Below are 22,586 nucleotides of genomic sequence, written 5' to 3'. Positions count from 1 at the left end.
TCTGAGCCCATCCATGCTGAAACCAAAGATTGACACCGATCCCATCCCCACCTCCACGGCCCCTCATCGCCCTATTCCAGCTTCTTTTCAATACCATCAAAGACCTTCTTCCACACCTTGAACTTCTCCGTCCCGCCCTTCACCTCAAATGGATCCTTATTAATCCCATCACTGTACACATACCTACCTCCCTTCCCCTTCCACTCCCCTACCCTCCCAAACTCATCTTACCCCTCCCCAATACCTTCAACACCCCCATTCCCCCCCCCCTCCCCCTGCACATCCTCGAAAACTACAACCCCAAACTCCCTCCCAATCCTACAAAAGAAGAACTCACTATTCTCGCCCAAAGTCTCCCCCAAACTGCCCTCCGTGGGTTGAAACGGCTGCATAGCCGCCTCGGACAGGCCTTCTATCGCAAGGATGCATTTCCCGTTTGTGAGCAAGTCCTCGGGCAGCGAGTTATTGGAGGGGGGCGGGGGGGGAGAGGGAGAGAGAGATATACTGAGCAGAGAACTGGATGTGGTCGATATTTAGGGAGGAGGGTATGCCGTAGAGGTAAACGGGGTCACGGTAGGGGAATTTCAGGGAGCGGTCTTTGAGGATTGTGGTTGTTTGGATGGGGATATTTGAGGCGAGGGGATTCTGGTTTGGGAGTAGTAAAGATGGGAATTTAAGTGGGGGGGCATGGTGGAGGCGGATGTGAGTGAGATAAAGCGGGGTGAGAATGCGATGGTGATGGAGGGACAGGAGCGAATGCGAACAAAAAAGATAGTTTGAGTAGAACAGGAGGGCATGAATGACCTGCTGTCCTCGGATCCACGCTAGTTGATCGTGGCTTTGAACGGTTTATTCTCAGCTACAAAGGTTGCGATATCGATGTTTTCGTCCGCGGTGAGACCGAAGGTTGAAGTAGGCTCAGTCTTCTTAGCTTCTGTATATTTCTTGAAGACCTTGTCTGGTAGCTTGGGTTCTATGATCAGTTGGTGGCGATGCTTCACCAGGTGAAACATGGGGAAACGGATGATATAGACTTTGTCAGTGCCCTGTAGAAGAATTCATGTTTCGTTAGAGAAGTGTCGTTGCGTTTGCGGCAGACCTGTAGAAGGGTTGGCTGGCTGTTACCTTGAGAACATTTGTGGGTTAGCTTACCTCCACTTCTCCATTCAGCAATTTCCGAATCAGTAGGCCATGGGGACATAACGACGTTCCGCAAGACTACTGAATCGACGTCATCCTGGAAGCCGCTTTTTGAAATGCTGTGCATTCGCCATACTCATGGGATTGGAACGTGGTTGAGGCCAGATAGAACGGTATCTTGGTCGGATCATCTTCTACAGGGATCACACGCGTATTAAAGTAATTTGCTTCCTCCACCTCCGTGTTAGACGATGTGTCTCCATGCGACGGGGAGATCTTTGTTGTCAGGGTTGACGTTATATCCGAACATTGTGCAAAGATCATCACCAGTCACTATCTCAGCTACTGCAGTGATATGACTCGCCTCAATTGGTACGTTGTTGGTATTGTATAGCATTGTCATTAGATAGCCCAAGAGGGCTGGCATGGACAGGTCCATACACATGTAGCGTTCATATCGAGGCGACCTACAGACATCAGTCACCTACCATCGTTGAAGTAGTGATGAGGCTCGTAAACCAGAAAGGAATGAGGTTTTCGCCGAGAAGATGCGCCGAAATATTCGATTGATCGATGATTCTGCATCGCTAGCATGCATCCACGACGAGTGTCCTGGAGTATCAACGGACCAATTTCCGTGGTATGTGATTAGGTGATGATTTTTGATGCAGGGACCAGGATGATTGAAGGTTATGGGCTGATATTGCCGTTTCCCCACCTGGTCTTGCAGGCCCAGCTCGATCTCTATGAATAAGCGTTATGCGCCTTTCGCCCTATGTGCCTATGTTACATAGCTTTTCGAATCATTGGACACAATCAATAGACAACCCAGCCTCGGACAACGCGCTCAATGCTGGCTTCGAGCCATTTCAAATGCATTCAGCGTCAAATGTGGGCATAGTGTCGATCGATCTGCGTCCTACACGTCAGTTCACAGTGCGTCTCCATACCCAATGCAGAAATTCTTAGTCGAGGACGGGAAAGAATTTGGCGTCAACCGAAAAGAGTCCTGGTCCCCACAGCTGCCTTAAGCCTACCTTCTGAGCATGACCTCACATTTCTCACTCCTTGCGAACGGTAATGAGTACGAAAGCACAACCTTAAACGAAATTTGTAGATCAAAGAAAGCACGTGCAGACAGAATTGCGTCTGTCATAGTGGGAGAAATGGACAGCTTCATGGCAGGCAAGGACACTGAAGTATTCGAAGAGCCGCCCCCCAAATGTTTGTAGTAAAATCCATTCCATGAATTTCTATTCCGTGGATGCTTCGTTGGGCTCAAACGCCAAAATCTCCCTTCTCGGTCTTGTTTCATCAAGAATTAGAATTCCAAAAGCGTATCTCCTCTCCTCTTTCCTTTGAAGTCATACTTGCCCTGCAACAAGTGGAATATTAGCCGCCTATCCAAAAGCGCAACAGTAGCACAAGCTCTGCTCTCGTGTCTCGGTCCACTTTTATATGATCCTTGGTGGGAGAATGAAGACTCACATCTGTCCTCCATCCAATATACATGACTGTCGCAGGTATTGCAACCATGTAGAGAAAGGTGAGACGTGCCGTTCGCCGGTTCCACCGAAAGTATTTGTATCGGTTCGCGGTCATATCTGTTGTGGGCCTCCATCAGTATCACTTGCGTCTTGAATCTTTTTTTGCGTATGTTCAGATCTCCTGTTATTCGTCCATGCGCTTCGGCCGGAATGACTTGGTGCTTAGGATAAAGTAACGTACTCTGGTATCTCACAAACGCTGGATCCATTGCGATCGCTAATTGCATCGTCAGTACAACAGAGTGATATTACAAGAAGTCAAGGCTTACTCGGAGGCCCATGGCCCGCCATTCGGCGAAGTGTAGGCTGCATTGTAGGTATTTGTTGAAGCTAAAGAGGGGCGACGTTGCGGAGAGCCTGCGGATTAATAGATACTAGTTCTACGGTTGGCGATTTTCACTCAGACGCAGCTACGGCTGCCTTTACATACTCTAGTGTCTTATTAATAGCAGCGAGTCTATTACAATACAAGATCCTTTTGGGAAACACTTTCTATTAGACGAGCGAGGACTCCGTACTCTTGAGACTTCTTCAGCAAAGGCTTGTCTTAGACTGGTGTGGTCTGTTCTCTTCCGAAAAGGCCTTTATAATCGTGCGTTCGACGACCATTCAATTGCATCTCCCTAGGTAAAACCAACATCCTCTGAGGATTGTCGACGACATTCAACTACTTCCATTCATGGACTTTGCATCCTTGATGTCAGCCGAGATTTCCAAATCCAAATCACCACCAACACAACCCAAGTCCACCAAGAAATTCCTCAAGAAATCAGAGCTAGAAGCTCAAAGACAAGAAGCCTACCTCAAAGAGCAAGCAAACCTTCAACGGCAACGAGAAGAAAAGCTCGCCCAGAAACGAAAACGAGATGACGAAGAAGCACTCCGTAACGCCGAACGAGATGAAAAGCGTCAACGCCTAGCCGAAGAATCTCGAATCCGTCGTGAAGAAGAAGAAGCCCAAGCAGAAACCCATCGACGAAAACGTCTAGGCCTGCCCGAGCTCCCATCTCAACCACAAACCGACTCCTCCTCCCCTACTTCAGATCACCAACAAGACATTCCCCCCGCCACCCTCCGCCTCGCCCTCCGCGCCTTATCCGAACCCACGCACCTCTTCGGCGAAACGCACGCCCAGCGCCTAAAACGCTACCACGCGCTCACGACGCCCGTCCCAAACACACCAAAGAAATACCCCGGACCAATCGCCACAACTCTCGAACCCGTCCCCGAATCCTCGATGAAAGTGCCCACCACGATCCCCTCCGACCTCGCAGCTCGCACATTCCTCTACCGCCAACTATCCTCTTACTTCAACCTGCTCTTCAGCGCCTGGAGCGCCACACTCTCCGCGCGGGCTTCCAGCGTATCGCAAACGCCCGAAGGCCAGCGCGCCTCTCTGACGCTCACGAACTGCATAACCTCGCTGCAACCGCTCTTCAAGAAATTCGAACAGAACACGCTCGAAGATTCCATCCTGCGGCCATTACTGCAAATCGTTTCTGCAGCGCAAGAACGACGCTATGTCGATGCGAACGACGGGTATCTGAGGTTGTCGATCGGGAAGGCGGCGTGGCCGATTGGAGTGACGATGGTGGGGATCCACGAGAGGAGCGCGCGGGAGAAATTGCATAAGGGGGCCGAGGAGGGGCATATTTTGAGCGATGAGGTGACGAGGAAGTTTTTGCAGGGGATTAAGCGCTGCTTGAGTTTTGCGCAGACGAGGTGGCCGCCGGAGGATGGGGGGCAGATTATGGGATGATGGGTGGTTTGTAGGAGCGAGAAAATGATTTTGATGCTGGGGTTGTGGGAGACACTGTGACAACGTGCCTTGATAGATACCATTGGGAAGTTTAGAATCACGACAAGCTATCTTCGAATCATTCGAGCTTGCAATGAGAAGTCCTCATGTCCAATTGCTCTAGGCTTTTTTCTAAGTAATGCTGGCCGATACTCGAATACTCGGAAGCTGAATGCACAAGCTCTTGATCAATATCAAGCTCATATCTGTCCCCATCTCATGTCCTCACAAGAGCTCTTTCACGACTGTCCTCATGTAATTTTCTCTTTTCAATATTATCTTCGTGCAAGTGGCATTTTCTTTCTCTCCAATCCCCCAGATGAGTCTCCAATTAGCCATGTATCAAAATCCTGCTCTTCCATTCTCTTCCATCTACCACCCCCTCCCCCTTCCTCTATACCCTCCCCGTCCATAACCAGTCTCAGGCAACCGTTCCCCCCGTCTCCACTCCCCCTCAGGGACCCGTTCCCCTCTCCCACCACCCCCAGCTCCAAATCCGCCATAGCCCCCTCCCCCTCCTCCGCCGCCTGGTCCATACCCACCAGCGCTTCCATATCCTCCACTACCACCACCACCACCAGCATAACCCCCCCTCCTCTCCCCTCGCCCATACCCTCCCCCAGCATACCCATTCTCCCCACCCCTCCCTCTATACCCCCCTCGCCCTCTCCCCCCACTCACACTCCCCCTGCACCCCCGACCCCCATCACCGGCGGCGGCGGCTGCACCTCCCCATCCCTACCCACAGGAAAAACCCCCACATCGACAAAATCGCCAATCACAAACTTCCCCTCGGCCAAAGTCCGTTCGGGCTCGCCCTGCAACCTTGCTCCCTCCCCACCAACCCCACCAACCCCACCAAAGACTTCAGCATCTCTCTTCTCCCCCTCCCCCGCCCCAGCCCCAGCCCCCTCATCTCCATCACGATCACGCGCGCCAACGACCAAATTCCCCAAATCCTTACTCATCCATCCCCCTCCTCCAATCCCACCGGCCCCTGCAGGGCGCGGATCAGGATACACAAGCCTAAAAGCGAGGCGGGTGCCGATGGCGGGTGAGGGCAGGAGGGAAGGGAGGGCGGAGACGAGGAGGTGGGAGAGCTCGCGGAGGGTGCAGGTGGGCCAGGTGTAGATCTGGAGGTGGGCAGGGAGAGGGGTGGTGGTGGTTGAGGAGGAAGAAGGGAGGGGGAGAGGGAGGGGGAAGTCGTTGAGTCTGGAAGACGGAGGATGTTAGTAGGGAGTGAGGGGAGATGGGGTGGAGGAAGGGAAAGATGAGAGGCTGGGGGGAAGGGGGAAGACGTACGAGTGAAACGAGCCCACGCGGTAGAAGAGCTTGAGGTGGAAGGGTACGGTTGTTTCTCTGTTTATTGGGCCGGAGGGGAGAGCCATTTGGTAATCTGGTTGAATGGATGTAGGGTGGTCGGGTAAAGCTTAGAGAATAGAGCGGAGATTGTGGGCGGGTGTCTGAAGCAGCTGGCTATGGAGACATTGTTGTGCTGGATACCAATGGTGTGTTTACGTCTGGCTGGGATGGCGATCTTAAGTTGCAGTGAGGAGGAGGGGTTTCAGCGAGGTGAGTTGCGGGCGACAAGATGATGTGATCGCAGATGTGAGTGAACTATGAGATGAGGAATTGAACATTAGGTTGGATGATACATAGTCGATGGAGGTCAGCGAAATGCGTGGGTGTGAAATCACTGGTTTGTATTGAAGAAAATAATTTGAGGCCCCTCGGGCTTGTTGGTGAAATAAAATCGGGTCGGAGCGTGAATTGGCGTCCAGAACATAAGTTGAATAACGAAAACAACAAAGTATCGTTCAAGAGCAAGATGTGATGAAAAGCTGGTTTTGTATTTTTGATGCATGCTTATGCAAGCTCTAGTTTAATACCTGTTCATGACCCTTCTATCAAAGCCCTCATGATGCTGCTGCATGCTTTCCCGCACAGCCTCACCTCATTCATTTCTCTCTCCCCTACAAACTCTCAGGCAATCGATCCTCAGCTGCCGTCCCCTTCTCTTGCCCAGTGCCCTCCTTACGTCCAGCCACAGCCGCGCCTTCCTTCTCCAATCCTCGCTGGCTAGGCTGGCTCACCCTCTCATCTACGCCTTGTAGACCGCTTCCAACTCCCTCAGCACCTCGCGCAGCTAGCCCACCGGCACTGCTGTTGTCGCGAAGCTCGCGGCTTGTTTGACCCTGGCCGGGGTGTCCATAGCCTTGATGGACGTCAGCTGATGTGGCACCTCCTAGAGTTGACGAAGCGGTGGTTTGACTGGAGGGTTGTAGATTAGCAGTCATTCAACGGGAGATGAGTTAGGCCACAATGGATACAGGGTATGAGCTTGGAGGGTACCTACGTAGATTCCTTGCCCTCGAGCTCGTCATTGTCCGGGTTCAAGGCTTGTCCTGGTATTTCGGACGAAGTATTCGGCTGGAACGTTGACTCCTTTGGAGCAGAGCCTGGAGGAAGAGTCTTTGCATGGAACTCGGGTTTGGCGTCGTTACCGACTAGCTTGCCTGGTTGGTGCTTTGATCGTTATCAGTAAAATGATCAGTGAGAAAGTGCGCACGTGGTACAGCATCAAATCACCGGACGAGAAGTGAGGCTACTCGTGCAGGGTAGTATATTGAGGAGGGCGGAATAGGTCAAGACATACACCAGTGGTTTCGAGTGGCCCATCACGCGCAATGTGAGAGCCAAACTCGCCAGGCTGGCCTGCATTCGCGTCTGCGTTGCGGGAGGCCGACATGTTGTACTGGGGATTTGCAGTTGAAAAGATTGATGAAGGATGGTGTATGTCGGTCAAGTACTCCAGTCTTGAGAGAGTTGAAGTTAGGGCAAAGCCAATTGTGAATCTAGTCACGAGAGGTCTGAATGTGTGAAGTTGCGAAGTGTCTCATGAAATTGTTGTCATTACATCATTGCCACAGCAGCCTTATTTTCAGGTACCAGTCACGTCATGTCAAGATATTCATGACAACGACTTTCACGAGCTGCTCATTGTTGAATCGGTTGCTCTGGATTGATAGCATGTCGGTACTTGAGCTGAGAATGATTCTCTTCATGTGACCCCACGCTCGTATGCTGGATCATCAACGCTTCTAGCAACAATATAGTCGATTCTCAATTCTTTACTCGCTTGAGGTAGCTTCAATCATTCTCATCATCAAATCCTTCCCACTCATCTTGCTCGCTTTCTTCCCCTTCTCTGTCTTGCTTCACAAACCCAGCAACAAAGAAACCCTGAGTTCCGTCTTCTGTACTTTTTGAGCAGCGAATGCAGGACTCGGCGATATCTGTACAGTCCAGCTCTTGCTTTAGATCTGCTTCTTTGCAAGCATCATATGAACCACGTAGATGCCATTTTTGTAGTCCAACAATCTGCTCATCTCTTCTCAGTATTCGCCATCCATGCTCTGTCGCCTCTCTTGAAGTCAGAGCTTTGACCACGATGTACTCATTTTCTTCTGCGTAGATTGAACATGTAGAGTATGTCATTCTGATCGCTTTGGGGAAAGTGAAGGCGTGGAGAAGAAGCTTGAGCTGAAATGTGGAGAGGCGTTCCAGACGTGCAGCAAGCTTCTCAGCACTCAGATCAGGCTGCGCATTCTCCTTCATTGTTTCCTGTACCTGTTCCTGTTCTCGTGTAGACGCCGTTCTCTTTCTTTTCTTTGTTGCCCCTGGCTCGTCATGCTTCTTTCGCTGCGGTAGTGTGACCTGCAATTCCTCGTCTCGTCCAACCATACCGCTCCCGGAGCAACTCGGGTCGAGAAGGATTACGGACACCTTACTCCAAGGTAGCTTCTGTGGAGAAGTCTTCAGAAAATCCTGCCCTCCATGAACGTCCACGATTTTCGAGGCACCTGCTGTTTTGATCATCTGAACACAGGCCTGAGCTCTGCTCTTGTCTCTCTCGCAAGCTAGGATCTTTCTCGTTAAACTCCCGACCTTCTGTGTTGCCAGCAACGCAGCTAAATGTGATGTTTTGTTTCCTGGTGCTGCACAAGCATCCAGAATGTGACCCTCTGATTGAGCCTTCGGATCGAGTAGGTAGGCTGGAAAACAGGACGCTTTATCTTGAAGGATGATCAAGCCGTTGAGGTAGCCAACCGACTTTGTAAGGTCTGCAGACGCAGGGAGAGCGACGAGATCAGGGATATGCTTGTCAATGTGTAAAACTTTCGGTATGCTCGATTTTACTAGGTCTCCCAGCTCTTTCACCGTAGAATATCCCGCGAATGTCGTGTCCAGTTGCCCCTGCAGTGTAGCCTTCAAGCTATTCACACGTACCCAGCGAGGATGTACGATTGCAACTTCATTTGTGCCATTCTGGGTTGCATCACCATTTGTGAGAAGTTGTGGTACCTTGCTCTTCTCGAGGCTAGCTCGCAGTTGCTCTAGACTCGAGCACCCTTTTCTCAACCTTGCCTTGACGAGCTCCGCAGTCAAGCGAGCTTTGTGCTTTTCTACTGCGTTTCTCAGAGCATGTGCTGCTGGTGCTTGGATGCCCCGTTTGGCAAGAAGGAGGTCGTGAACGAGGAGGAGAGCGAGTTCAGGGGTTAACTAGGACAGGCTTCGAGTCAGTCAGCATACTTCCAAAGAGGAAAATTCAGCGTGACGGATACTTACTTTGTGCTCAGATTGGAGCAACTGAGAGCTCTCAATGACTTCAGCTAGCACGGGGCTCCATTTGGCAGCTTCGCTAGCAAGCGCGAAGATCTGCTTCGGTTGCGACTTTGCCGATTGTCGAGGATTGAAGACGCGTGACTTGAGGGACCCAGCTGAGGTGTCTGATGAGAGGAAGGGCGCTGTTTCGTAGTAGAGAGACATCGCTTAGGAACGGGGGGTCATCGGTCCCAGACTGCCTTGACTGCTTCGCTTGAGACAGGCCAATTCACGAAGCAGCTCATGCGCCAACCGGCTTGAGGCACAATGTTGATTGCATCAGACAAGCCTCAGCACGTACAGGTGCACTTGTGCTACTTCGCTAGTGGTGGAGAAGTGAGGTGTAAGTGGACTCGAGGTTGCCGACGCAACGCCGGGAACGGATCAAGTGCGTCTTCCACGGCCCAAATCTGAGACCAAGCTTTCATTGCTAACTACCTTCTTCGGATGAATCTACTAGAGAAGCCGTTCATGTTATAGCTTTTATGGTGTATGTGACCATGATTGAAGGTACATCATTACGCAGAACTTCGTGCTTGTCGCATCTCTAGCTACTGAGTCGGCTGCTCTCATGGCATATACTGCTGGTCTGTGAGGAGCCAGTCTGCCCATCATTCAAAGCACGTAGCATCGTGTGTCCGCATCATCTCACATGCTGTTGACCCACTAGCGCTTTTCAAAGTACCGAAGAATCAAAGTACAAGTTCACCTCCGTTGCTTCACGTCAAATCCGCACCCTCCTTGGTCATCAACGCGTCAGAGCACCTTTTCACATTCCTTTTCACATCCATCTCTTCTCTCTGTATCCATGGATCCTTTTCTCCATTCGCTCTCTGTTGTGAGTATCCTTCCGCGTTTTAGAAATCGCTATCTGGTGTCGAAACACTTTTGCTGTACGGAAATCACTTTTGAATATCAGAATACCATTATCGGTTGTAAAGAATCACTCTCTGCTGTAGTATAACCACCTTCACTGCATAAGCAAAACCCTCGAAAACGAAACAATCTGCTGCTGCGTAATCTTAGTATCATCAAGCGGAAGTTCCCAAATGACCGGCGTCCACGCAATTCTCACTTTCAGCCCCAAAGCCGCAAGCTCCATCGGCGACTTCCCCTTGTAATTCGGATCTCGTGAGATCATGCTGCCTGGATTGAACGCCGTATTGAAGCCCGCAGGCGGAAAATCAACATTGAACCAGCTGACTTTCTTGTGTATCACCAAGCCAATCTGCGCGGCATCCTTCCATAATTGTAGGAGCTCTTCGTAGGCTCCAGCTTGCGGGGCGGGAGGCATCAATGGCTGGACTTCGCGCCAGAGCTCGTCTGCTTTGCGTCCGATTGTCTCGCCAATGTACTGCTCCCAGCCGGGTTCACGCGTCATCTTGATGATCAATTCGCTGACCTGCTTCATGCCCTCTCTCTTGTCATCCATCGGCATTGCGTGATGAAGCTTTCCCAACTCTACGTTGAGCTTGTTTCCGTAGTCGTCGTCCCCTGCGAAACCTTTCAGTAAGACTGGGCGCCAAGCGAAGTTCACAAGACGGTATAGCATTAGCTTTGCGATTAAGATGTAACGAGATTTTGAGGTACATAGCAGTGATCTGGCGAGTCTGTCGTCCTCTTGCTGGTTGATCCTGCGTATTTCGCTCCGTAGAGCTGCTGAGAGCTGTTGATCGCGCTCCTGGTCTGGTACGTTTACTCGGCGCTGAGCGAATGACTCGACCCTGTCATAGAAATGTTTCAGGATGGCTGTCAATCCTAACCTCTGCTCCTGTGAAGGATGTGGTGTGTAAGCCATTCGCGCACGTACTGATGCGGCAGGATCAGGACGATTAATGGCGGGAGCTCCATATTGAGTGAATGGTAGAGGGGCGAAAGGGGTTGTTGGAAGAGGGAAGCCAGGTATATTGCCTATGAATGGATTGGGATTTGTAGAGAAAGCTCCTGGCGGAGGTGTGATGCGCGGATGAAAAGGGTTGTAGTGAGGAGAGGCAGTGGGGGGAGTGTGGGCGGAGGAGGGTGGTCTGACGTATGGAACTACCTCCAAAGAAGGAGGCTGCTGCTGCTGCAGGCCTGATTGGCCGTAAGTTTCCCTTGGGAAGGCGGTTTGGGGGCCAAACGAGGCTGCAAGAGGCGGATTAGACGCCTGGCTATGGTTTGAGAAGCCGTAAATACCTTGGATCATCTGGGATTGGACCCAGGCCGTCTCACACGTCTTGGCGTGAGCGGCACGCTCACTGGCCAGCATTCTTCTGAGGTCAGTGACCTCGTTCTCCAGCTGCTCTTGCGCCTTTAGACGCTGCTGAGCGTCTTCTCTACGGTGGCGTTCCACCGCGAGATCCACGTCTCGGTCGCGCAGCGTGTCCTCTAGGTGCGCTATGCGCCCTTTGCACTCACCGATTTGGATCAGGAGGGCGTCCCTATCGTCCCCATTGGGGCTCCACTGCCCCTTAATTAGCGAGAATATCCCGAATCTGCCTATTGCAACCGTAACTCACCATGATTGCTGGTTGCTTTCGTTACGGAGCGCTGAATTGGTGATATTTTAAATTATAGGAGAACGGGTAAACGTGGTTCCGGTGCAGTGTTATCAAATTTAGGCAAGGCTACCGCAATTGGCAGGCAGTATATATCCGGCTCTTTTAGAAAAGAAACTCACTTCTTAAATAGCTTAGAAGTGAATAGAAACGGCTTCAGAAAGAGTTAGAAGTGAATCAATATAAATAGAAGAAAGCAAGGCAAAGCGAAATTTTCTCGGCGGCGGTGATGAACTAACGGTGAGCTGCATTTCCTGCTTGGTGTAGCGAGATAGGTATGCTTTCATAGGCATATATTTCTAGCTACAGTAAGGGAAGCGGTTGTACCTACTTGGATTTCAGCAGAAAATAGACTAGATAATACTCCCTTATTTCGCAAACAAGCCCGATTCAGCATAACCAAAAGTCTGCATCTGCCACTAATAAGCAACTTCTCAGCCTGACTCGCCTTTTGTATCGTTTCATTCCGCCAAAGATGCCAGGTTTAAGTGAGATTTAAAGCGCGCTTGTTCGAGAGAAAAGTGAGCTGTAAACGGCATCGACGACAGGCTGGGCGCTAATCTGCCGTCCACCAAAGAATCGTCCATTCAGACCTTTGATAGCGTTCTCGCCACCCGTGACACGATCGAATTTAAGGTAGATGTCTCCCTGGGTATTCGGATCTAGAGAAATGTGAACCACTTTACCGTACTTCTCGGTACACTCAGCTCGGACGTCGTCCTCCAATTCTTTGATCCAGACTTCGCCTTCCTCTCTACAGAGTTTGTTAACAGTTGTTCAATGACAAAGAGAGTTAGACTTACTCAGCAGGATCAAACATATTTCTCAACAGGACACACCGACTGGCCTGGCTAACGCTCACAGGTAGAGGCTTCGATTCCGGCTTTGGCTTGGCAGCCGCACGGCGTTGATCATTCGCATTTGCTTCAGGAGCAGGTTCATCTGTTCTAGCAAGTTTCCTCATCAAAGCGTCTCTGCTATAGTTGTTGAAGTTTACCCCACCGACATCAGTATCATCCAGTGCACTGGCTCCACCGCCTTTCTCGTTGTCCCTACCACCGGCACGGTCAAATGCACCACCACCGCCAGCTTGAGCACCGCGGCCGCCATGGCCCGAGAAAGCAGATCCCTGGTACTGGTGTTGGTGTTCTTGACCTTGGAACCGCTGAAGCAAGTTTGCAGTGGATTCTGGGGTGAACTTATCGTTACCGAGGCCAACCCTGATAGGTCGCCCAGCAAGATCAAATCCATTCATCTTTTCTAGCGCTTCCCTGGCCTGATTAGGATCACGGAATCTATCGAAGACTAGTCAGTAAGTGTAGTATGGGGATCGTCCAAAATTACTTACTGGACAAACCCGTAACCCCGGCTACGCCCCTGTTCTTCCTTTTGTAGTTGTACAAATTCGAGTTCACCGAAAGGTTCGAAAACATTCTGTAAATCATTTTCAGTGATGCTGAAATGTATGTTTCCTACATAGAGTCTGTGGAATGGCACATGATTTGGATTGCTGCTAGTTGCTTCAGATGTCTTGGCTTGGCGATTTTTCTCAGCCTCGGTATGTTGTGCAATGATGGGGATCCCTAGAAGCTTTTGGCCAGTAAGCTGTATAGCTGGAGCGACGGAGGCTTCGCTCTTGAACTCGACGTAGCCAACTCTGTCAAGCTCGATTAGTTTGCATAGAAGTCTCGGAAGGACTTTTGATACTCACCCTTTCGATCTACCACTGACTCTGTCTTTGACAATCTGTGCTTCTTTAACTGGTCCAATCTTTTCAAAGAAATGTATCAGCTCTTTCGTCCTCAGTCTAGCTGCCAGCTGTTGCACGAAGACTGTCCGTCGGTCACGCTCGTCCTCTGTAGGCTGGGGCGTCGGAGATCTTGGCTTCGGGCTTGGTGTACGCTTGCGTCGTTCGGGCTTTGGACTTCTATCACGATGAGCCGCATCCTCGGGACGGCGAGGTCGGTCACCAGGCCGGTAATATCGGTCGTCGTGTGGAGACCTTGAGCGCGAGCGATGTCGTCCAACCCCACGGTAATAGTCGCCTCCAGAGCCACGACGATCATCGTGATCTACGGATTCCCTATGACGGCGTGAGTGATGTTTGTCACTGTCACGGCTGCGGCTTCTGCGTTTGCTCCGATGCCCATTTGCACGCTCACTTCTGGGGCTTTCCATTGGCACATCTCCATCAAGATCCTTTTCTTTCTTCACCCTATCTCTACTTCTGTCCCTATGACGTCGATCTCGGTCTCGATCTCGATCCCTGCTCCTATCCCGGCGACTGCCATCGCGGTAACGGTCTCGATCATGGCGATCGGACTTGTAGCGCTCGTCGCGATCTTTTGAGCGAGTGTCCTCAGATTTACTTTGGGCAGCGTTCGCAGTAGAATCTAGAAGAGCCTCCACGTCAAGTCCTGGCATTGTGAAGAGAGGTGATCTTGAATGTGTTCCTGCTGGAAGACCCAACTAAGAAACGGGAAAGAGTTCACTTTGGCCTATTAGAGGTGTCACAGGGCAGTGGTAGCGATCAAGCAAACCCTTTTCAAGTAGCTGCGCTACTACAGGATCTTCTTAGCTTTGTATAGTAGCTAATAAATCGATCTCGTCAAGCATATTTTGCTGATGAACTAAAAAGTGTGTAAGAGGTGCGGATGGAGGTGGAGAAATTTACTTGAGAAGTTGAATGGCCTCGCCACGGCTGCCGGACTTAAGATTCTCCGTCCCTTGGCGGCACCATCTCAACCTTAATTCTGCTTTCATCCCATCCCTTTCGAGGAATCAGTCACGTCTCGCAGTGCAGTCGATGCCGCAATTGCTTATTGCAAAGGAAGAATATCGGTGCTAAGAAGTCTGCTTCTGCTCTTCCATTCATCGTAGTCCGGCGTCCAACTTCGTCTCTTGACACAGAGTATCATTTTCAGTGTATCCTCGCGTATGTGTCACATTATCAGTCAAGGCACGGGCACGAACGCCTCCTCACGTGCAATTTCTTCATAGTGTTTGTACCCGTTCTTGGTCCAAACTCACGTGTTAATCATCAAATAAAGCCCAAGCGGTAATTTTTTCAGAATCGCATGCGCTTTATGCCTGCATTCAGCATGCTCCACCTTTAGATATTTGCCAATGCTACAGTGAGAGATCCTGTATGCCTAAATCCCATTGACCTCTCTCAAAATAGAGTACTGAGGCCAAGCTGTGTTAGATTTGCAAGTGTCCTCTTCGTCTTACGCCAAAAAGAATACTCTTCGCTATCTTGAAACTTTTGAATTCAGTGATTCTAGCTAGGGTACTTTTCAAAGCAAAACGCAGCATTTCGGAGAATGATCACGAGTCGAATGAGTCTTTCAAGCAACCCAACTAGCCAAGAGAGATCTTTCAATTCTGTTAACAAGCCCCAAGTCATTTGCAAAGGAGCGAACAACTTGCCCGTGCATTTTCCATTGAAGCGATGCATGGCACGACTTATCAGGTGCAGCTCAAATGATAAGCTGCAACAATGCAAATGCATTATGGCAGCTAACACCGATTACTATACGACCAAGATTCTTCCGGTCGCAAAGAGGTCAACAACCATGCAACAGCTCTTGAGCTTCTCTCGAGACTGTCAGTAGGCTTTCAGGCCATCAGACTATTGATCTCATCATAAGGCACTTATTCAGAAGGGTAGAATAGTCGCGATATGGAGAGTCCAGAAAATTAAATCGGTCGTACTGATGCAGCTTGCGAGTCATTCTCCACCGTCATAAGCGATCGCATTGAAGAAATGCTTTGCTCTCATCATCGACCAGACATTTTCAGTATAGAATCTGTGCGCTCTCAGGGGATCCCCTCGTATTTTCAGCTTTATTCAGCCCGGTTTAACGAACGATGGACCATCATGCACTGTAGGATGCAGGTTATCATACGTCCCGAGACATGGTAGGTAAGAATGCCACAACGAACCCAGTTGCCCTAAGAATCCCCTTTCCAGGCCCAGTTGCGCCCTGGGCATCCCTTGCGAGGCCCCAGTATATATCGGTGACGGAGAGGCTGGCTCAAAGTGACAGCGATAGCGCCTGACAATCTGTCGCGAAGCGAGACCTTTAACCGATATGGAAACTCCAACTGAGGTTTACAGGGGCATTTTCGGCCACTGTACTGTCCAGAAGCTCTTCTGCCAGTTGGAACATCGAAGTATCGTGAGAGTGGCAATCATGTCTCGGCTGTCGAAGGAGGTGGATGACGACCATGGAACGCATTGGGGATCTATCACTCAATGGGCAGGGACTGTAGAGGTATTGCGTCCCGGCAGTGTCTTCGCTCGGCCCCAAGGGAATTTCATGTGACCGGCTAGGTATGCTATATCAAATCATTTGTATATTCAGTATGATTGTCTGCCTAGATTTGCCTAATTACATGATGTAATACTTACGGAGTTTGTAGTCGCTCACTATGAGACCGTACAAACACCCATCTATGTGCATAAGAAAATCCAGTCACTTTTCAGGGTATATTAAAAGTATATAATACTTCAAGTCGATATTAGAGGCCAATTTCACTCCTCGGCGTCTTCCAAAAAGGCACTTTATAGCTTAACGCCGGATCTCACAATGCCCACTTCACCGTTCTTAGGGCACAAAAAAGTACCATGTAAGTTCAAAGCCGCGAGCTCGAGATTGGAAGGGCTGAGCCAGTCCCGGGGTAGGAAAAAATGCCTCTTGAAGGTCGAAAAGTCCGTGTCGATTTCCCATGTACAGAGCCAGTATTGATGATCAAGGAAGGCCACACGATCATGGTAGCTACCAATCAACCGTGCGACACGCTTTGATAACTGGTCCAGGCTCTGACGGGCCACCTTTGCTTCGTCGTTCTGGCCGAGTTCTGAAGTTGGTACCAGTTCGAGTCTCAAACCCCGGGCAGAAGTGGCTCTAGAATGGCCAGTGTCAGGGAGGGTCTCGCATATAATGTAGCGGGAGTTCTTCGTCTTGGAAATACAATTCACATTCTCAGAGACTTCGGTAGGTCGGCTAGATGGACGTGGGAGCGCTGGCCGCTCCCTTGAGGCGGGTGATCCATGTTCAGCTTTTTTCGACCCTGAGGAGTCGCCGCTCTGTTTAATTACATCAGATTCTCCGGCGCCGGGATTTGGGGCATCAAGCTCCTTCTCAAGGCAAGCCAGTGTTTGCCAATCGTACCTTTGCACTACAGATGGGTCAATCCACAAGAGGACTTTATCGTCAAGTGGATGACTTATCCATCTTCTTCCACTTTTAGCTGACCAGTGGCGGCGACACAGCTCTTCTTTGCTTCTTAGATTCCAGACTCGATCCCCCGAGCGTGTTGATACAAGTAGTAACTTCTCGCTTGGATCGAAAATGAATTGTTCAACCGGTTCACTTAGGCGAAAGTCGAAAATTGGATACACTGCCCATTTCCCGGGCCCTTTGACTTCAAGGCGCTTCGCGACCACTCGTGCGCAATCGTCTCCAGACACGATGTATTTGCCAGAGCGTGACCACGCCAACGAGATGATTGATACAGTGGTAGCATGACTGTATACCTTTCGAAGCCTCTTTCCTTCTGACAAATCGTGGATGGAGATGGTGCCATCATCTTTCCCACAACAGTAGAATTTGTCATCAGCGTCACATGCTAAGGCTGTAGTCTGGTTGCGACTGTTATCATCACGAGAGAAGACAGGTTCCGAAAAGATAGATATCTCGCTATTGCTTGACGAATCTTCTCGGTCGGGCTCATCCGGACGGACTAGAGCGTCAGGCTCCCATACATTACAAAGTGACCCACGAGTGTCATAAATCCGTTGACCATCAGGGCTAAATGCAAGGTCTCGAACGAACTCATCATAATGAAGTCGATATAACAGCTGAAGTCGAGGGAAGGTCCAGACGCTGAGGCTGCCATTCTGATCACTGGTAAGCAGGAAACTTCCATCTTGGCTTATAATCATCTCTCGCGCCCCGAGATGGTTGTATTCGTCTTGTTCGTCCTCCAGAATTCGCCATTCGACTAGTGTGGTGTCTTGGTATAGTATGAGGAGAGAGGCATTGTCAGGCTGCCATACTGCTATCTCCGCGGTGTTCCAGACATCGCCAGAATCTTTATTTCGGTCTTCGTTGCGGATACATTTTCTCGGTAGCTGACAATCTTTTCTTGTCATATCCCATACAAGGACTGGTGCTCCACGGCATGCTATTGCAACCTTGTTGATATCTGGACTGAAAGTCATTAGTTGGGGACAATTGTGGTCGATATCATTGGCCTCTTCAGCTACGAAACTCCATTGCTCCTCTAGCGACTGGAGATTATAGCACGAGACAGAGCAGTCGTCTCTGCCTATCAATAGTTCATAGTCAACGTGACCGAAAGCTATCGTCATTGTACGGGCATAACCACCTTTTGGAAGGCAATGCACCTGCTTCCCTGTGCCAATATCCCAAACTCGGAAAGTATGTATTCCAGCCGTTGCAATGAGTGTGCCCGACTTGTTCAAGGTCATCGTCATCACCCACTCTCCATGCTTCATACGTCGAGCCTCCTCACAAGACTCTGCATGCCATACGATCAAAGTGCCACTGCCTCCAAGGAGCGTTATAAAATGCGATCCGGTGCAAAGAACTCTAGAAACTGTCTCATCCTCTCCCACATTCAATCGAGCAAGACAATCGTCCCAACCAGAAGAAGAGATCCCGGCAACGGAGAGAGTATTATCACGGGCTCCCCCATATGTTTCGCGCATTTTCGTGCCTCTGGGGCAAAATGGTGGTATCATTCTGAATATTGAAGTTGGGTTTTCTGCTAGATTTCGTCCAAACTTGCCCACAATGCGGATGATATCTACAGCCCATAACCGAAGGAATTCAGATGGCTCATCACCAACATCTCTTGATGAGGATATCGCAAAAGAGTTCTTGCGCCCTCTTTTTCGAACGTAAGCTTTGAGATCTTGAGCGGCATTCGTCAGGACTCGAAGATTTCCAGACAGAGCGATTGCATGGATCCAAGTAAGACAGTATCGTTCCAAAAACGAATTCAGAGCTAGAAGTAAATTGTTTGATTCACAAGATGCGTTGCGTACGTGGAAGGCCCAATTTTGTAATGCGTAGGGCAGGAACGGGTGGTCGTTTTCGAACGATGCGAGGCGGTTCCTTCTCGCCTGCCAAGGTTTGAAAGCAGTTTCAGCTGCCTGCATGAAAACAGCTTTCCACTTTCCATCGGAGAGATACTGCAGGCATCTGCGTGCAATATGTTCGTGGGCTTGATGACGTTCAATAATTGGAGACCGCTCTTCCTTGCAATCCAAAAGGAATTGGCAGGCAGTGCCGTGGATCATGAAAATCCTGGACTTTTCCATCCTGACAAAGTGGCCACAGATCTGTAGTATTGTGTTTTCAAGATTTATGAATCCATCAAACTCGGCCGATAAAGCAACGGTTAACTCATCCAGGTTCAGAGGTCGCGATACACACACCGTCCAGGTAAGTATTCCGAGGGCCATGGTGCGCAAGCGCTGTGGCTGATTCATAACGTGCCCTATCATTTTCGTATAGAGCGATTCCATTCCATCAGGAACATCATGCAAGGCTTTCCTGATGTCCTCACGGGTGTGCCAGTTCTCTTTTAGAGTATCCAGAGCCAGCCTCACCCAAAGGAATGAGCCAGAAGCTTTTTCAAGGACCTGATTGACCACATTTGCTTGGAACTCATTGTCATAAGGGAGGGCTGCCTGGACAACTTCCTCGACGTAGGCTCGAATGTCGGGCAAAGTATCACTGATAGATAGCCGCTCTTGATGGATAGACAAAGGATCAGAGCTGGCAATGAGTGCAAGCTCTTTAGTTGCCCTGCTGGTGATGAAGATTTGAATTGGAGTGACCGAGCGAATTTTTGTGAACAGATTTGTGAAAGACTGAGGTGACTCCGCTTCATCCAAAGCATCAATAACCCAGAATAAAGGAGTGGAGAACTGTGTTTTGAACAATATACCCTCAAAAATTTTCTCCCATATGAAGTTCAGCTTTTGTGATCCGAACAGAACCCCAGTTTCATTGGTCAAAGCGGACAAGGCATTCCCAAAATATTCATTTACCAGTGCTAATTGCAATGCAATGGATCTAAGACAATACGCTGTGGTCCGCTTTGCCTGATGACTTGACTGGAAGAAATGGTACTGGCAGCTCTTTCCCAGTGATTCTTGCTGAAGATGTTCAACGACAAAACTTGTGAGGGTAGACTTCCCAGTCGCTGGAGGCCCGGTAACCCAGTAGATTTTTGAGGTCTTTCCTGACGCATTCGTCCATTCGACAAATCTATCGTGCTCGGTGATCCACCTACAAGTGCCTTCCTTGGCCTCGCTTCGATATAAAGTGAGTTCGCTATCGGGTGCTTCATCTATACCGAGAATCTCCTGTAGCGTTCTGCCGTTCTTCACCGTACCTGGCTGTCTCCGAGTGGATCCTAAAGCATCAGATTTGTCAATAGTTCGTATAGATAGAGTCAATTCGGATCTCACCCCCAATATGCAATTTTCCTATCATCCACTTCAACACGTTCCTCACATCCACGTAGTTCGGGTCTTCAGGGGTCTTATATTTGCATACGCTGTGATGGTCTGCATTAAGTGAGCTTGATATTTCGCCAGGGTAGCCGAGCATCCCCGAGTCCTTCTCCACAACCTAGATACATGAGCTGCGGAGTGGCTCTGGAAGAAGCTAACCGACTGTGATCTTCAATTTGCCAATTGCAGTCTTTAATGACTCGTAGAAAGATACCAGTGTCAAATCCCCGCACAGGCTACGAAAAAGCTCGTTGATTACCTGTATTGATGTTGAATTGAGTTCAAGATCTTTAATATACATTTTAGGCGATGCCGTTGGGGCAGCGCTCAAAATGTTGTTGAGTGTGCGTGCATAATTGGAGCCTTTGTGTGGGGTGGAAAGGAAGACCATTCCCTGGACCTGGGACACCAACTGGGTGTATCTCTTATCACTCTTGCCAAGGATGTAAGCCTGCTTAAGTATCAGCTCTGGGGGCGCTCTTCTGTTTGGGTCAATATATTTATACTCGCCTTTTTGATGACGAGGCCACCCATTGAGTGAGCAACGAAGATGATAGGGTGCTGGAAGACACTATTTAGTCGAGTGGCTCGATCGGAACAGCTAGAGCGATTTGACTAACACTACCGATCGCGGGGCAAGGCTCAGGACCACCAGAGAAGGTCAACATTCGAAGCAGGAGATCTTTAGCAAAGTCGATCACATTCAGTGCTGTACTCGGTCCTTTTAGGCCTGCAGTGTATCCGAAAGTGAATATTCTGGAATTCGAGAGCTCTAGATCATGCGGCAGCCATGCTGGCCAGAAGTAATCGGTGTCTCTATTCCATGACCAAGTTCTACGCGATGAGCCACCCAAGCCATGAACGAAAATCAGGTCAACGTCTGACTCTTCAGTGCTGTAGAGGAGACTGAGCCCAAGTGTATCCGCGGCCGGTATTCCTGTGACACCACCGAAAGTGGTCAATTGGGTACCTAGACCGGAGAAGCTGGAATTTGCCGCTGTATGCTCGCGCTTTGGGGCGGTGGCGAAAAGATGGTAGGGTATGGAGGCTTGTAACCTCTCCGAGGGCTCTGATGCGGATCTGTGATCAGAGCGACTAGCAGTTTCGTTCGCTTCTGTAAATGGCTCGTTTGTTGCGCCATCATGACCAGGGGGCTCTAAATGCTGCGAGCTTTTGTTCCGACCAAACTTACGCAGCTGAAGACGTGACTATTCAGCGATCACAAAGGGGAGCGCAAAGAACATTGCTCACCATCTTGGATATGAATCATTGGGACGGGTATGTGCAGCACACATAGCCTGGAAAAGGCCTAAAAATGAGGTTTGGTTGAATCAATGATCTGCATTTCCAATTCTTGGGCCAGAGAAAAGGCTGAACGGCCTGTTCGCAAAAGAGCCGTCCCGGTCGTATTGCCCCTATGTAAATTTACTCGTGCTTACAGGCGAAAGCAGGCAACCGATACCGACGTACACGTAGTCGTATCTTTACACTAGTTGATGTAGCATCAAGTTAGTCCCTCATAGTAGCACACTACTGTACTGCGATAATCGTTGATTGGACTGAGCTGTACCGCTGTGGGATGCATGGAGTGTCTAGGCACGGGATTGAGGGCACAGATCGGTCCATTTTCGATGTAGATCAGAGCACAACCAAAGGCCCAGGCCAACGGGAGATATCCGATGTCTGGAACTTGCATGAGCCCGGGTGAGAATAGTAAATTTGGAGGCTCTGAAATTGATTTCTCGCAGGATCGAAGGCCCCCGAGGCGCCACTTAATCTGCATGCCCATCTCCCGCCAGGATTGTGGTAGCGTGGTTCGATCTTGTCATCCAAGGCTCGATATTAGAAGCAATAACCATCCACTTCGTCTCGAGCATCAAGAATGGCCGACGACGCGATTCCCGAGCACATTGTGAATCGTCATGGTGGCACGAAAACCGCGTCGGCGCCAATCGAACTGCCCAAGGTTGGGGGAAACTTCGTCTTGGATGAGAACGTGATCGACGGTACGGATGATATCGAGTCTATTCCTCACCCTGTTTCCCTATACCATTCTGCACGAAGAAGCAACTCGTAAGACGCGCTTGAACAGCGGTTGATGCGTGAATCTATCGCGATCCTCGAGAGGTCCGGAGCCACGTCTCCCTACTAATGCTGGAATAGGGGTACATCCCAGAGGACCAGATGCTGTCACATGGATCCCATGAGCTATACAAGTGTCGAGTAGACCTTTTTGCGGGAAATATGGGTTGAGCTCCACCTCATTGACCACTGGATGGATCCGTGCAGTGGTTAAGAGACGCAATATCTTCGGGCTCGAGAAATTACAAACGCCTGGTACG

The 22,586-nt window shown here is 49.9% G+C and overlaps 7 protein-coding genes across 7 annotated transcripts; 1 reads left to right on the top strand and 6 right to left on the bottom strand.

Annotated features, from left to right (window-relative positions):
* Positions 1-824: 824 nt before the first annotated feature.
* KY384_006678 (uncharacterized protein) lies at positions 825-1,537 on the bottom strand (the record flags this gene model as incomplete). Its single annotated transcript, XM_044815172.1, has 2 exons — positions 825-1,046; positions 1,475-1,537. The coding sequence occupies 2 exons, from the start codon at positions 1,535-1,537 to the stop codon at positions 825-827; spliced, it is 285 nt and encodes a 94-aa protein (XP_044668272.1).
* A 1,829-nt stretch (positions 1,538-3,366) lies between these two features.
* On the top strand, positions 3,367-4,446 carry KY384_006677 (uncharacterized protein; the record flags this gene model as incomplete). The annotated part of the gene is made up of 1 exon (XM_044815171.1): positions 3,367-4,446. The coding sequence occupies one exon, from the start codon at positions 3,367-3,369 to the stop codon at positions 4,444-4,446; it is 1,080 nt and encodes a 359-aa protein (XP_044668271.1).
* Positions 4,447-6,458: 2,012 nt separating this feature from the next.
* Positions 6,459-7,234, bottom strand: KY384_006676 (uncharacterized protein; the record flags this gene model as incomplete). Its single annotated transcript, XM_044815170.1, has 3 exons — positions 6,459-6,756; positions 6,842-7,011; positions 7,142-7,234. The coding sequence occupies 3 exons, from the start codon at positions 7,232-7,234 to the stop codon at positions 6,459-6,461; spliced, it is 561 nt and encodes a 186-aa protein (XP_044668270.1).
* Positions 7,235-7,635: 401 nt separating this feature from the next.
* KY384_006675 (uncharacterized protein) lies at positions 7,636-9,315 on the bottom strand (the record flags this gene model as incomplete). The annotated part of the gene is made up of 2 exons (XM_044815169.1): positions 7,636-9,048; positions 9,115-9,315. The coding sequence occupies 2 exons, from the start codon at positions 9,313-9,315 to the stop codon at positions 7,636-7,638; spliced, it is 1,614 nt and encodes a 537-aa protein (XP_044668269.1).
* Positions 9,316-10,120: 805 nt separating this feature from the next.
* On the bottom strand, positions 10,121-11,651 carry KY384_006674 (uncharacterized protein; the record flags this gene model as incomplete). Its single annotated transcript, XM_044815168.1, has 2 exons — positions 10,121-11,593; positions 11,649-11,651. 2 exons carry the CDS (start codon positions 11,649-11,651, stop codon positions 10,121-10,123), a joined length of 1,476 nt encoding a protein of 491 aa, XP_044668268.1.
* A 531-nt stretch (positions 11,652-12,182) lies between these two features.
* On the bottom strand, positions 12,183-14,111 carry KY384_006673 (uncharacterized protein; the record flags this gene model as incomplete). The annotated part of the gene is made up of 4 exons (XM_044815167.1): positions 12,183-12,441; positions 12,491-12,982; positions 13,036-13,344; positions 13,399-14,111. The coding sequence occupies 4 exons, from the start codon at positions 14,109-14,111 to the stop codon at positions 12,183-12,185; spliced, it is 1,773 nt and encodes a 590-aa protein (XP_044668267.1).
* Positions 14,112-16,254: 2,143 nt separating this feature from the next.
* KY384_006672 (uncharacterized protein) lies at positions 16,255-21,498 on the bottom strand (the record flags this gene model as incomplete). Its single annotated transcript, XM_044815166.1, has 5 exons — positions 16,255-20,144; positions 20,200-20,362; positions 20,504-20,815; positions 20,865-21,440; positions 21,496-21,498. 5 exons carry the CDS (start codon positions 21,496-21,498, stop codon positions 16,255-16,257), a joined length of 4,944 nt encoding a protein of 1,647 aa, XP_044668266.1.
* Positions 21,499-22,586: the final 1,088 nt, after the last annotated feature.

The sequence above is a fragment of the Bacidia gigantensis genome (genome assembly GCF_019456465.1).
Source record: "Bacidia gigantensis strain McMullin 20006 chromosome Unknown contig_249, whole genome shotgun sequence".
Lineage (NCBI taxonomy): Eukaryota > Fungi > Ascomycota > Lecanoromycetes > Lecanorales > Ramalinaceae > Bacidia > Bacidia gigantensis.
Note: the sequence above shows the minus strand (reverse complement) of the source record. Positions and strands in the feature narration are given on the sequence as shown.